Here is a 14,225-nt window from a genome sequence, read left to right as displayed (position 1 = left end):
CAAAAGCAGGCTAAAAAGTAATTCTCAGTTATCGTGCATGTATAATTTAGGATGATAAAGCTTTGTCCTTCATGTTGACTGCACTTTTTATGCTTAATTAGTTGTATCAAATTAAAAGATCCAATACATTTTGTATGGATTTGTCCTCAGCTGAAGAAAGCACATTGCACCATAGAGAACATATTGTTACAGGTATTGAATAAGCCAGTTCAGCTAAAGGGTCACTAAATTTCATACAGCAACACTGGTTTGAGGGTTCTTTTACCATGCACTTGTGAAATTTTGTTTGAGCTCATTCAGCAGCCCAGCCAGAGTCAGTAAGTCATTCTGAGTCCATAAGGCCCCAGTCTAGCATGATAAATAAATGAAGAACACCAGGATACTGTTATTGAAGGTGACCTGCTGATGGTATTACTTGGCAGTGTGCTATTTCCCTTGCAAATGTTACATTGCCCCATCATCGATTAACTCTGAATGAAGGATGTTCTTATTGTCTGTGTTTATTCTTAGAAAATACTGATATTATGGACAGCATTTGAATAGCTGTGCCTGGGAGCTGAGGTATGCTTCAATGTATGGTGTTCGGCTAGTTTGGCATGTGTCTGGGATGTTATCTGTCAGCACACGATTAGTCCCTGGACTTGAAAATGTTATCAGCTTGGTGTTAATCTGCTGACTACTGTGTGACCACTAATCTGCGTCTCAGTCTTATCTCCCCTAATGAAGATGTGGGTGTGCAGGGGCCAGATAGACAAGGGAATTTGAAGGCAATCGATACAACCGTCAAAGGCCGATTCTCTCACGTCAACTTTATTATTGTTAAAAAGCGAACACAAAAATAAACTAGAAAACCATGTCCCATCTTCAGATACTTACAGGCATCTGAGGGAGAGTAAACAGAACAACTGTAAGATTACTTTTACAATCTTAAATTACATGTCATTGGTGAGTGTGTTCAGCAATAACCGAAACGCTAAAAAATATCAACAGCATTAATATAACAGAGCCAAGTAATCAAGCAAGTAGTCAAGACACAACTTCCTAAAACTCAACTGTGAGACCCACTTCTCAAAACATGAGGTTCAGACATTCTATGTGTGGCAGTCCATCTGTCCATCAGAAACACTTAGTCCATCCCCGGTAGCATCGCTTGAGACCAAGTGAGGACATGTTCTGCTCCAAAGCAGAAACACGGATGGTGTCAGGGTTAGGGTTGAGCACCATGAACCTAGAGCTGTTATTTTGGGCCAAAGTACCTGGAATTTGAGATGAATCTCAATTCTCAATTCGATTGCTGGGGAGTACCTAGAAAAAATGTTTCCCACATATATAGCATAATAAAATGAAGGACGTTTGTGAAATACTACAAAGCATCCAATAAAGTGAGGAAGCATTTGTTTTCTTTTGCATCTTCAACAGGTCAGTAATAAATTGAAATCTGAAGAATACCAGTTTTTTGTTAAATAGATGTTATGAGTCTCACAGAATCGTTACATGACAGTACGACATCCTCTCATACCTCAAGCCTGCCCAGTTATGGAAGCGTACTCATTAAGGAACCAGCAGGAAGATGGATCAACCAGATACTGGGCAAGTTAGTAAAGTAATTTATGTATACAGTTTTATATATGTACGTTCAGAGCTATTTGGTCTGAGGTTTATTCCTGAAGGATAAGCTCTTATTTGAAATTGTGATGTGATGTATCCCTTATACACAAACACTCTCTTTCCTCAAACACTTGCACTGTTATGCATTCAGACACAACATTCTTTAATGGAGTGAGGACTGCAGCTATGGTGACAAATGCTTCTTTGTGACAAACCACCCATGTCAGCAGCGCCAGCCCTAGCGGAGGGCACATCTTTTGTGCTCAAGCTGATGTCTGAGCCGGCCAGCTGAAATCCACGGCAGCGGGTCGCAGCCCACACTGTTTCACTGTGTCCAGTCCCAAGCATTACAGCACGGACTGGAGCCGCATCTCTTGAAAAAGCCAGCGTCCTGGTTCCAGGCCCATCCTACCAGTGCTCTTTGTGGCAGCCCTGGGCCTTGACCATCTCGGGGGCAGGGTTAGGAGTCGGGGGAGGGCAGCGGTCGGGGAGTCTGGGGATACCGTTGATATCGGTCAGCCTGGCCCCGTCCACAGTGCAGCCCAGCTCCTCCTTCTGGCCGCACAGCTTGAGGGCGCGCGAAATGAACACGTCAAGGTCAAACTGAGACTCCGCCTCTCTGGGCGGGACCACATCTGAGGGGGCGGGGTTAGTGAGGAAACATGTGGAGGAGGCGGGGCCCGAAGGAGAGAGTGGCGGTGGGGGAGAGGAAGGGGAGGAGGGCAAAAGAGAAGGAGGGGAAGAGGAAGAGGGCGGGGGGCTGGTCCTGCTCTCTGCATCCATCAGCTCTGGGGCGGGCAGCAGCACACGGGTAGGGCTGAGAGAGAGGGCCCCCGGAAACGCGGTGGGAGAGAGTGGCAGCGGGGGTGACCTGGGGGAGGGGAGGGGCTCCGGAGGTGGGCTGGGGGAGTGGAGGCGGGACTGTGTGCTCTCCACCCACCGCGAGATCTCCAGGAACAGGTCGCCCGGTGCCTCGGCGGGCAGCTCCTCCGCGCCGGCCTCCGTGAGGCCCGGGAGGCTGTTGCGCTTCCAGTGGGACAGGTCCAGGATGAGCTGGGGCTCCGAGTAGTGCTGGGGCTTGCCCTCCCGCCACGCGATCTTGTCCAGGTAGGAGGGGGACCCCACCTTGTAGTCGCAGGAATGGCCGCAGTCCAGGTCGGAGTAGGGGGCGCAGGCGCGGTCCAGCGACGAGTGCGAGTGCTCCAGGAAGCGCTCCGCCGAGCTGCTGTGGGAGTACTTGCGGGGGTCCACCTGCACCTCCTCCAGCAGCGGGGTGGAGCCGGCGCGGGGGTCCCTCTGCACCTCCTCCTCCGCCTCCGCCTCCCCCCCGTTGGAAACGCCCGGCACACACCTGCATTCACTCTGCTGCTGCCAGCACAGGTCCGATGACAGGCTGGTGTCATACCTGCATGGAGACAAGGGCAAACAGATCAGAATCAGCTAAGACGAGTTTCAGGCTTTGTATTAAAACTCACTGAATTTTTTGATTTTCATTGATCCCATTGAATCTGCCTTCCTGTGAAGGTGAGCCTTCACCTTTTACTCAAATCTTATTCAACTGTCATGTTGCTAAATGTTTAAGGATTGTTGCCTCTCCATTTTCAACCTTGTCAATAACTGACCTTGCTTCACATCAAATGCATCTGAACAGTTTAACTGTTTAATTGTTGATTGTGATTGTCAGTACGTGTGTTTAATTTAACAAAACCAGTCATTGGTTAACGACCCACACCAGCCTGATTAAGTACAGGTTTGTGGCTGTAGAGCAGGAGGCTCCCTTTTTTCAGCTGACTGTGTGATCAGACGGGCTCCTTGTGTTTGTTAGTATTAAAATGAATTATTGTTTTTTTTTTATGTTTGTTCTTTCTGTTCATTTTTGTGCAGAGTTGGCCAGTGTCGCTACACTTTTCATTCATCAAACTTTCTTACGTTCAACCAGCAACCCTTCCAGGGCACATGGCTCAGGGTGGAGATGAGGATGACACTATAATCAAGTTGTCGGTGGGCCAGCCCGGACATTTAATTACAACAAGAGTAAAAGAGCTGCTATTTTTAGCCTCCATTCAGCCATCGAGTCCTAAGGGGAATCCAGTCTCAGGTTCCTTGCACTGCCCTTAATCTTGCCATCTTTATTCCATGTCAACTCATCTGTAATTTAATCACACTTTGAACTCATTATCTAAATCCCCCTAACCGGATGTTATTCTAATACTCTCTTAGATCTTTTGCACACTAATCATTCAGCGGTGTGAGGTTCTGTGCTTGTGCTGTTGCAGGTCGACAGACTACGTGCAGGAGCTTTCAGATGTATCACAATTGTCCCTGTGTAGGGTATGGCTCTTGCTCATCCTAGTGTGGGTGTGGCTATGTCACCTGTCACAGTATTGACCCAGTAGAATGTGGCTACATCACCTGTCCCAGTATTTGTGGCTCTTATTATTCGTAGCTTACCTGTCCCCCTGCAGAGTGTGGCTAAATTACCTGTCCCACTGTGGAGTGTAGCTAAATTACGTGTCCTACTGAGGGGTATGGCTAAATTACGTGTCCTACTGAGGGGTGTGGCTAAATTACCTGTCCCACTGAGGGGTGTGGCTCTCATAGCTGCCCCACTGAGGAGTGTGGTCGTGGCAGTGCTCGGTGATCAGGCTGTCGTCCAGCTCATCCTCGATGTGGAAGGGGTTCAGCGACGTGGGCTCGTCCTGGGGGCAGGAGTACTGACGAAGAAACCGATGGGAAAGGGCCGCCTCCGCTGTCAGCCGGTCCATTGGGTTAAAGGTCAGGATCTGCTCCAGGAAGTCAATGGCTGATTGCGAGAGAGAGAGAGAGGGGGAGGGATAAGGGATGGATTTCCACTCACACATACTTTTAGGTGACTGGCAGAGAATGGTTCTGTTCTGTTTGCATGTTGTGCTTTGTGTGAACTGAATGTGCATTTGAATTCTTGCAAATGCATGTATGTCACTGTGTGGGGGCGTGCTCCATATGCGCGGTATATCCATGTTAGCATGAGCACAGAGCTGCTTTTGTGAAGCACACTTCTGTTTCCACAGCCATCTGAATCGCATTAGAATTTTGTCATTATAATGCACATACTAAGCATATAAAGCTTCAAAAATAACTATCAGCCATGACTGTACCACACAAGTGTTCTCTGCAGGGCCCTCAGTGGGAGCAAATGCTTTGTAGCAATCTCTCTTCAAGGGCACTGTGCTAAATAATTTTTGAATTATTGACTCATCCGAAAATGTAGTTACACATTATCCCCACTTTGCTTTGTCCTGACTGTCCTTACAGTCCTGTCCCTCTCTCCTTCCCTTCCTCTCCCTCTCTCCTCCTTCCCTCCCTCTGTCCTCCTTCCCTCTCCCTCTCTCCTCCCTCCCTCTCCCTCTCTCCTCCCTCCCCCTCCCTCTCTCCTCCTTCCCTCCCTCTCTCCTCACCCTCTGGCTCCACCTCTGGCAGCAGCTCCCTCAGCGACCTCCTGACCTCCCAGCCCTGGCTGACGTACGAGGGCATGACCTGCAGCAGCTCCTGCCGGTCCTCCTCCCTCAGCACCGGCACCGTATCCAGGATCAGCTGCATCTGCTCCAGCTCGTGGGCCCCTGGGGACGAGAGGTGAGGAGCCACATTAACAACTGACCGGTACCAGTGCCGGAGGGTGAATGTATGACGTGAATGACGCTGATCCCAGGTCAGTCTGACAAAGAGAGTCAGAGCCAAACCAGAATGGCCATAAATTACAATGGAATAATGACGCATGGATTACTGTGGGTATAAAGACAACTGCTGACTCTCTACAAGAAGGGAGGGAAGGTGATAGATGGTATAAAAAAAATAAGGACAATGACAAAAAATAATGGGATTGCAAGAGCTGTACTTTATGTACAAAAAACAGCTTTTCTGAAATGCTGAGAGGCTCTTGTTTGAGCTCAACTGGATTTCTTCCAGGAGCAACATATTCAGTTTGTTGTTGTTGTTACTAAAAGATCATTCAGCTTGATCTGACGCACAAACTCAAACCGGTGCGGCAACGCTGCCAAAAGGCAACACATCCAAGCAATCAGTATTCTTTTCGCTTAAGATGGTGCTTTTTTACCAGGATGTTCTGTGAAATGTAACAACCACTCATTATTCAGGTCAGAACTACACTGTGTCTTTTTTACTTCTTGGTCTCATTTTTTCCCATTTTAAATCACAGTTCATTTTAAACAATTGTTCTGCGTGGCATCAAGGTTTGGACTGGTAGTGAGTAGACACTTGTATGCACCCTTCATCAGTGATAAGTGTAAATCTAAAGAATACACAGCATATGAAGTCTGTGGTTTTATGCACTTTCAATAAGGGAACACAATGAAAGTCCTAACAGCAGATTGTTAACCCTAAATGTTGTGTCTGAACATCCACCTATATCCAAATCTGTAATCTCTCATTATGTTCTCCTAAGCAACACGTTTATTTAGGCTATACCCATCTACTGCCATCTAAACTATTATTCTAGGACCAGTTTAACAAAGGTTCTTAAAATCATAGCTGAGTTAAATAGCAGCACTGTCTATATACAGCTGAGGGTTTTACCTTCAAAAATACCAGTCTACACACACATCTACCTAGGAGTGTAACCCCATCTTGCTACAAAATACAATGCAAACAGTAGAAGTTAAATAATTCATAACAAGTAACTGTTTAATGAACTCTTTAACATCACATTTCTGTATCCGTTAAGAGCATTCTACAGTTAAGACAAGTAATATTCCAAACTCAGTCTCATCTTGCTAATCTACACTGAGCTCAATATATAAGGACACATTCTTTGGCATTACTCTGACAAATTCAATGAATACCATAAGTGAGTAACTTCTTCAGGACTGAATTAAGCTAAATAAGCACATGCTGAGTGCCCCCTCTATGATCTTCACTGAATTTAAACGGATGGAATTGATGAGATTAAATTCATCAATGAGCAAACACATTCTAAGTAATTACTGTTCCAACTCTTTACTTGTGAAAGGACCATGATGTAAGCATTCGCTCATAATAAAATGAAGATTTAGATTTGTGTTAGACATACATTAAACTTTGTAGCTAATAGCCAGGAATGTGGCAGGGGTCACAGTGGATCATTTATGGAAAAGTAACTTGTTGATAAGTACTCAGAACCCATCATGTTAAAGGACTGAAGTGGCACTAAATGAGCCATGTCACCCCTCTAGAGTGGGACTCATTAGTAAATCACAGTGTACTGTGCACAGCTATGTTTGACTACAACACTTGATTGCAAGCACTAACATGTTTTTCCATAGGATGGCCATGCAAGATTAATAGTGATATGTGAGTGCTATATTATGAAATGTTTGTTTCTATGCCTATATTTTCTATTAGTTTACCATTTACAAACTGCTTACCAGTTAGCAATACCAACAATACCAGTAAAGCGATTTTGAATAAAAAAGACAAACTAATGTCAAATTAAGTAAGTGGTTTTCATTTACAGGTATGATATGCTGGACTGTCCACATCATTTTGTATCACAATTGTATACACAATTATTATACTATATTCCTACCCTCTGAAAAGTGGATTTTGGGTGATTACAATCAGATTTTTCATCCCTGTCACCCTTGAAAGTTTTTTCTTTACATTTCTACCCTTAAGTGTATTGGCAGACCTTCAGACAATCAAGACTTTGCTGAAAAAGGAAACAAGGAAACAATATTTGACTAATAGATACACTCTGACAGAAGGGGACGGTGAAAGAAGATGTATGAACAGTGAAACTATTGACTACAGGGGAGAAACGGGGCCACGAGAGAGAGCTCAAGAGACTAGCACAGAGTAAACAGATCAATTGCTCAGTCCAAGACCATCTGGACCTGACAGGATCTAACCAGCAGGGGGTGCTACAACAGCCATCTGACAGCTGGGGCGAGCCTCCACAGTAAATTTCCAGTTTGAGCAACAGCTGACGCGTGTGCAAATTTGGAGAAGACAGGAAAAATCAATTCTTTTGGCTCAAGCTGATCTTTTTAATTGTTCTGACACATCTTATTGTCATCAACATCACTTTGATTGGGCGATTGGGGGACAGCAATCCTGCATCAGATTGGCACAGTGAACTTGATTTTTATTTAGACCAATGAAAATGCCTCAATGCTTAGAACAAGATACAGAAGCAAAAGGTTTTCATAATAGATGAACATGAGTATTTTCACAACTCAGTGTCTAATCAGGAGGCAATGGTGACATTATAATGTCCTCACAAGCTGACCCTGATAAACTCACAGAGCAATCCTTTATCATAACTGATCATCAGTGAACACAGACATTCACAAACGCAGTCACACTCAGTGTCTCTGCTAAAGGAAAAGAAAGGCATACACACACACTGGCACACATACACCCACATTCACACCCAACAGATTTGCTGCATCAAGGTGATTGTAATTAGATACACCAGGACAAACAGATGCATGACCTTAGTACCCAAGTTCATGGCAACTAAATGAATGTAATGTAATGTAACTGATACACACAGAGATGCACAAACGCAAATACATATAAACACACACAAACACATTTATACTCAACAGATCTATTTCTGTGTCAAGGTGACTGTAATTAGATATGCTAGGACAAACAGACACACAAAGCTCTGTATCCAGGTTCAGGGTGACGGTATGCATCAAAACAGCCCCCCCCCCAACACACACACACACACACACACACAAGCGTGACTGTGAATGTACACACACACGCACAATGGCACACGCTAGCTCATTTGAAAGCCTCTCTTCTCCCCAGGAGCACAGACAGCAGGTCACTGTCCCACTGACTGGGGATCGACTTCCTCTCTGTCGACGTGGCACTCATCTTTAAACCCTGTGTTCCATCTGTCACTGTCATCTTCTGTCCTCCTCTACCTGTCCTTACCTCTCTTCTCCACTTCCTGTCCTCCCCACTCTCTTCCACCTCCTGTCCTCTCTTCTCTTCTCCACTTCCTGTCCTCCCCACTCTCTTCCACTTCCTGGCCTCTACTCTCTTCCACCTCCTGTCCTCTCTTCTCTCCTCCACTTCCTGTCCCCTCCCCTGTCTCCTCCTCCTCAGCCCAGAAGAGCCTCACCTGCGAAAAGCATGCGCCCTGTCAGCATCTCAGCCAGGATGCAGCCGGCCGCCCACATGTCTATGGCCTTAGTGTAGTTGTTCGGGGAGAGCAGAAGGCGGGGTGAACGGTACCACTTGGTCACCAGGCCCTCCGACAGGTACCCCTGAAGCATACAGAGAGACGGGGGGAGGGGTAGGGTGGGGTGGGGAGAATAACAGAGAGGAGCAGAGCTTGTTAGCACACAACAGTACAAAAGGGAGGAGTATGCCTGGCAAACACTGTGCTTCATCTATTAGGAACAACCATTATATTATAATAAAGTTGATTACATAATAATCCAATTCCCCATACCCAACCCTTGTCTAGCCGTGTTGCGATATTAGATTTGTCAACATAGATTTAGCTAATGCTCACTGATACTGAGCTTGTGGCCAAAACTGTTTACAAGATGACTTAATCAAGAACTATTTTAAGTACTTAGATTTAGGTAACTTTGAATGTTGGGAACAACTCATCAAAGCACCTGATACTGTATATAGTCAGTCTGGTCTTTTGGAGTAATTCAGCCTCAGCTGGAGTCCATGAACAGACATCAATGGCCCTCCTTCCCTCTCTCTTTGCAGACAGCCTTTTACAGCCAAACTTCATTTGCTTTGCTTTGCTTGTCTGTCAGGAGAGCGCTTCTGATGACAGATGATGCCAGCTAAAGGGCATTAAAATGGAACTTTAAACTACTCAAACCTGAACGGTTATTAAGCCATCCTCGCAAATGTGTGGATGCTTGTGTTTAATAAATCCAACCGTGTCGTTACGCCTAATCAGAATGTAATTTTCAGCGACTGGTTGGGGAAATTGATACTTTGAAGTGGCACACATGCCCATGCGCTGTTCTTCCCTGTGGGCTAAGAGGTTAGCTTTGGACAGCTTTGGGGCTTGATTAGCCTCTTCAGGGAAAGAATAACTGTGATCTGCTTACCCTGCTTCATAAGGCAGTAGCCTTTAAGAAGTGAAAGGGAACATGTCCATTCTGAAAAGCCTACGGTAGCACCGTCCTGCAGCATATGCCCCCCCGCCCCCCCCCCCCCCCCCCATCCCCCCAACCCCCACTGATTTCCGCACTCGATAAGCTCCACGACCTCAGTGTAAATGGCCTCTCCTTTCTACCTCCCTCTCCTCTCGCTTGCCGATAAAAGGACCCGTCGGAGTGCTGTTCAATGTTTGATGAGAAGCAGCTGAGAGAGGCTGTTGCCCCCCCCCCTCCTCCCCACTCTCCCCAATCCCTCTCTCCCTCCCTCCCTGGTTTCTACTTCCCCGTCACTCTCCCTCCTTCCTTCCTCACCTCCCACACTCCTTCACTCCAGGTGATGAATTATTAGTGGGGGTCTGACGGGCAGGATTCGGAAAGGAGGGGTGGCGGAAAGAAGAGGAAGATTTCGTTCAGAGGCAGATTTGCACCAGAAGAAAAGATAACCATCCCCAGAGACACACGCTTTTAAATACCTTTCTTTCGCTGTCATTGCATCGCTTCTAATCGTTTTCGATTACGTCCAAGTTAGGGGAAGGCGGGACCCTCCCACGCACCGCCTAGCCATAACTGATATCCCAGCAGTCTTTGGGGCTATGAGAATATTGATCTCGGGCACTCTGTTAGGCCCCCCCGCCTCTTTGATTTGTGTAGACCCAGATGTTACTGTGAGAATGGAGCGAGTTCCTGGGTAGCGCTCCCTATCTCCTCTTACAGAATAGGACTGTCAGTGGAGTCAAGAACTGAACATTCTGTTCCATGACTTGAAAGGCACACATGGTATGAGCCTTTGGCATAACAATGATTCAATATCTATACCAAAATAGTGGTACAGTAAAACTCTGAGTGATGATACCATTGTATCATTGTGCTAAAATATACTCTTACATAACTGCTTTGCACATTGTTCCCCTAAAGTATAATTAAGAAATTCTAGTGGGCAAATATTTTTATTACCCATCTACTTTGGATAAATTCACTTTTTTTACAAAGGCAATTACAAACAAACTAATTCTGTGGTAACTCTACGGTAAAAGAACACATAAAGGTATGCTGCATTTCAATCAATATTTGGTCAATACTAATTACATTTGTATCAGTTGTAGTGTTTGGTACTGAGTCGTGGCATACACAATGTCTGGGGAGAAGGTCGGTTACTGAGACACGACTACCTCAAAGGAAGAGAGGAGGAGAGAAGGAGGCACACGGGGGAGACTGCCGAAATCGACAACTTGGTCCGTCTCCAGCATGACACAAAACACCCTGGCAACAGCCCGCCTTGAGCTGGTCGAGGGCATCTCGTGTGCCAGTGTCCAATGTCACCTGGCTCGCCGGGCGGAGAGGTGGCACGGGGCCAGCTCGACACTCTGTCACAGTCACCTGTTCCACTCGTGCCGATTTGGGTGGCGGTGGCTGTTGTGGTGGCAGAGAAGGAGGAGGAGGGGATGGCAGCTGGCTCTTCTGCATTCTCTTCCGCCCATCGCTGCACCAACCGAGCGTCGCAGGTTTTCGTTTTGGTTCACTGTGTGCAGAGTGCTTACCCCTTGTTACTCTCCTGCCCTGTCCTCAGCCTATGCGCCCTGTTAGTTCCTTGCGCCATCCCTTACCTCCACCCCGCTCGGATATCTCTGGCTCGGCCCGTCTCTGACAATGCACCCCATTCACATGGCCCTGACTGCCCTGCTAGTGTTACACACTGTGTTCCCCCCAATAATAACCTTGCACAATGAGGCAGTAAATTGTCACATTAATCTTTCAAACCCTAATCCAAAGCTGACAGGCTAATCATTCTGTTTGATTACTGTGAAACGTGATATGACTGTTTCGGAGGTTACCGAAGTTTTGCTTGGTCTCTCTGTCCTGCATGCTGTTGACAAATGCCCACAAAATAAATGATTTGTGGAAAAAAAATCTATTTAATATTTACAAGGCATCAATAATGTGCATCTTAGACAGCACATACACACAGTACCATGTGGATTCACTTCAGTTACTGACAATCAAGAGCTCTCTATTCCCCCCTGGCCACCTAGCTGGAGTCAAAATACTGGCAGGGGTGAGAAGCAGGCATTCCAAGAGGCAGAGCAAGGGCGAAAGTGAATAATGCATCTGCAATATCAGTGGCCAGACTGTTTGATCCTATCTGATGCACTTTCCTCTCTGTGGCCCCCGCTTCGTTTTTCAAGGGGGGGGGGGGGGGGGGGGGGGGGGGGGTGGTGCAGAGCCGGTCGGGGGAATACATCTTTAATGATATTTCAGGGCAATTAGCATATTAGCTCAATTTCCAAGTGAGCGAGATGGACGCCCAGCTCCATGCTGTGGGCACTGACTACAGAGAGAGCTAACAAACGGCCGAACAAAGAGATTCTCAGTGCTTTGCGCCGGCTGGGTACGAGGTAGGAGCCTTGATCTAATTCATGTAGAGCTGGCATTCCGGGACACTGCCTAATTCTCACTGTAATTGTGAAGTTTTCTTCTTCAATGTGCTGGATTAGAAAAAAAAATGTTTTCGGAGGTTTAGATCTCCATCAAAGGCTGGCTTTGTCAGCCCAAACTGCTGTACACGTGGGTATAAACACTGATGCTTAAAAGACCAAAGAGGAGATTTTTTTTTCTTTCTCCAAATGCTACAGAGCAAACGACTGAGGTTTAAAAACAACCCACAGAGGATAACATCTCTCCCTCACTTTCACAAACCCTGGCATGAGAGCAGCTGTAGCCAAAATATCTCACTTGCCCACACCTGCTTATGGCCCTGACTTCCGTGTGTGTATGACGCAACTGTGGCCCTCGTCTTGCATGAGAAACCCAGACTCAGCACTAGGGGTATGACATTACATCAATTCAGAAAGATGCATCGATACAAAAGCAACAATACAGTTGCATCGATGTTGCATGTATGAATCGATCCATGCCATTGATTTTTTTATTTATGCATTTTATTCACATTAGTGCAGCGATTTGGATGAAATTGGAGTTCTTACACTAATACCAATTACTGAATGCTGAGTGATATTCCAATGACATGTTATGAATCAATGCATACACACTCACCATTTCCTTAAAAGCATAAATTAATTTTAAGATTAAGGGTCACATTGTATTGAAATTTATCAAACTGTATTGTATCATATTGTGAGTTCTCTTACGAATACATATATATATTCATACGTGAGTTCTTAGATATATTCCGCCATATTGTACTGTTGCTTAGGCATAGTGTGGTGTAACAGTAGGGAGGAGGGCTCGCATCCAAAAGGTTGCAGTTTTGATTCCCTGCTGGGAACACTGCTGCTGTACCATCGGGCAAGGTGCTTCAGTACTTGCCTAAGTAAATATCCAGCTGTAACATGTAAAACTGTCACCAAAGTAAGTCGCTGTGGATAAGAGTGTCAGGTAAATGACAATAATGTAATGTATCGTACAGATATTGGTACGGGTAATATCCCTACCTTGTGCGAGTAGTGAGGGTCGACGATGCGGGCCAGGCCGAAGTCCCCGATCTTCAGCAGCAGCTGCTCGGTGTTGATGAAGATGTTGGCGGGCTTGAGGTCGCGGTGCAGCACGTTGGCGGAGTGGATGAACTTGAGGCCGCGCAGCAGCTGGTAGAAGAGCAGCGTGGCGTGTCCGGCGGGCAGCGGGCCCCGCTCCAGCAGCCGCGCCAGGTCTGTCTCCATGCACTCCTGCACCACGTAGAGCGCGGGCAGGCGGGCGGGGTCGGGTGGCAGTGGGCGCCCGCCGGGGCCCAGCACCTCGTGAACGCGCACCACGTTCTCGTGCCGCAGCCGGCGCGTGATCTTCACCTCGCGGAGCGCGCGCTTGACGCTCAGCGCGTCGCGCATGGCCAGCCGCTTCACCGCCACGCGCCGCCCGCTGCGCCGCTCCACCGCCGACACCACCAGGCCCGTGGCGCCGTATCCCAGCGGCCGCGGGTCAACAAAGTGCCCGCCCAGGTCGAAGCCAAACAGAAAGGGGGAGGGGTCTCGCGCGGCCATGGTTCAGGTGGCTGCCGGGGGGCATCGCATGGGGGGGTCACCCGGACACCCCCATCCACAATTAAACCGATAGTAATGTTGCAAGCAAATCTTAAAAGAAATAGATATCTACTTAAATAGATCAATAAATTACTTAAAATCATTTAAAATCATGGTCTTCTGTTTATACATTACTATCTTTTAAGTGCTTGTTTTTCATGCTAATTTTCTTAAAGGTGGCTTGTGAGTTACATTGTCCAGATGGAATCACCCCGAGACAAGGGTGCAAAGACGAGCGTCTGCTCCCCATCCCGCAGATTCTGTATCACTGTGACGAGGGGTGCGGGACTCGGTGCCAGGGCCTGGTCCCGGGCGAGCGTTTCCATGGCAACAGACCACCATCCGCCCTCTGTAGCGCGTGCCTTTGTCGGGCGGTGGCTGCTGTCCCGGGCCCCCGGTCCCCCGAGCGATCCCCGCTCTGGTCAGTCCTCTCTGCACCCGGAGCTACGTCCCTCGTTGGTCC

The 14,225-nt window shown here is 47.1% G+C and overlaps 1 protein-coding gene across 1 annotated transcript; it reads right to left on the bottom strand.

The window, feature by feature from the left end:
• Window positions 1-954: 954 nt before the first annotated feature.
• mapk4 (mitogen-activated protein kinase 4) lies at window positions 955-14,153 on the bottom strand. Its single transcript, XM_036526985.1, has 5 exons — window positions 13,181-14,153; window positions 8,723-8,867; window positions 5,046-5,207; window positions 4,180-4,411; window positions 955-3,013 (listed from the first exon to the last, which is right to left on the bottom strand). Exons 1-5 carry the CDS (start codon window positions 13,721-13,723, stop codon window positions 2,017-2,019), a joined length of 2,079 nt encoding a protein of 692 aa, XP_036382878.1. The 5' UTR covers window positions 13,724-14,153; the 3' UTR covers window positions 955-2,016.
• Between the last annotated feature and the right edge of the window lie 72 nt (window positions 14,154-14,225).

This window comes from Megalops cyprinoides, chromosome 4 (assembly GCF_013368585.1).
Source record: "Megalops cyprinoides isolate fMegCyp1 chromosome 4, fMegCyp1.pri, whole genome shotgun sequence".
NCBI lineage: Eukaryota > Metazoa > Chordata > Actinopteri > Elopiformes > Megalopidae > Megalops > Megalops cyprinoides.
Note: the sequence above shows the minus strand (reverse complement) of the source record. Positions and strands in the feature narration are given on the sequence as shown.

Coding starts and splice junctions, on each gene's coding strand:
- mapk4 (XM_036526985.1), bottom strand. CDS start 13,723: ATGGCCGCGCGAGACCCCTCCCCCTTTCTGTTTGGCTTCGACCTGGGC. Junction 5,208..8,722: donor AGGGCGCATGCTTTTCGCAG/GTGAGGCTCTTC, acceptor TCTCGTCCCCAG/GGGCCCACGAGCTGGAGCAG. Junction 3,014..4,179: donor CACACCCCTCAGTGGGACAG/GTAATTTAGCCA, acceptor GTCTCCATGCAG/GTATGACACCAGCCTGTCAT.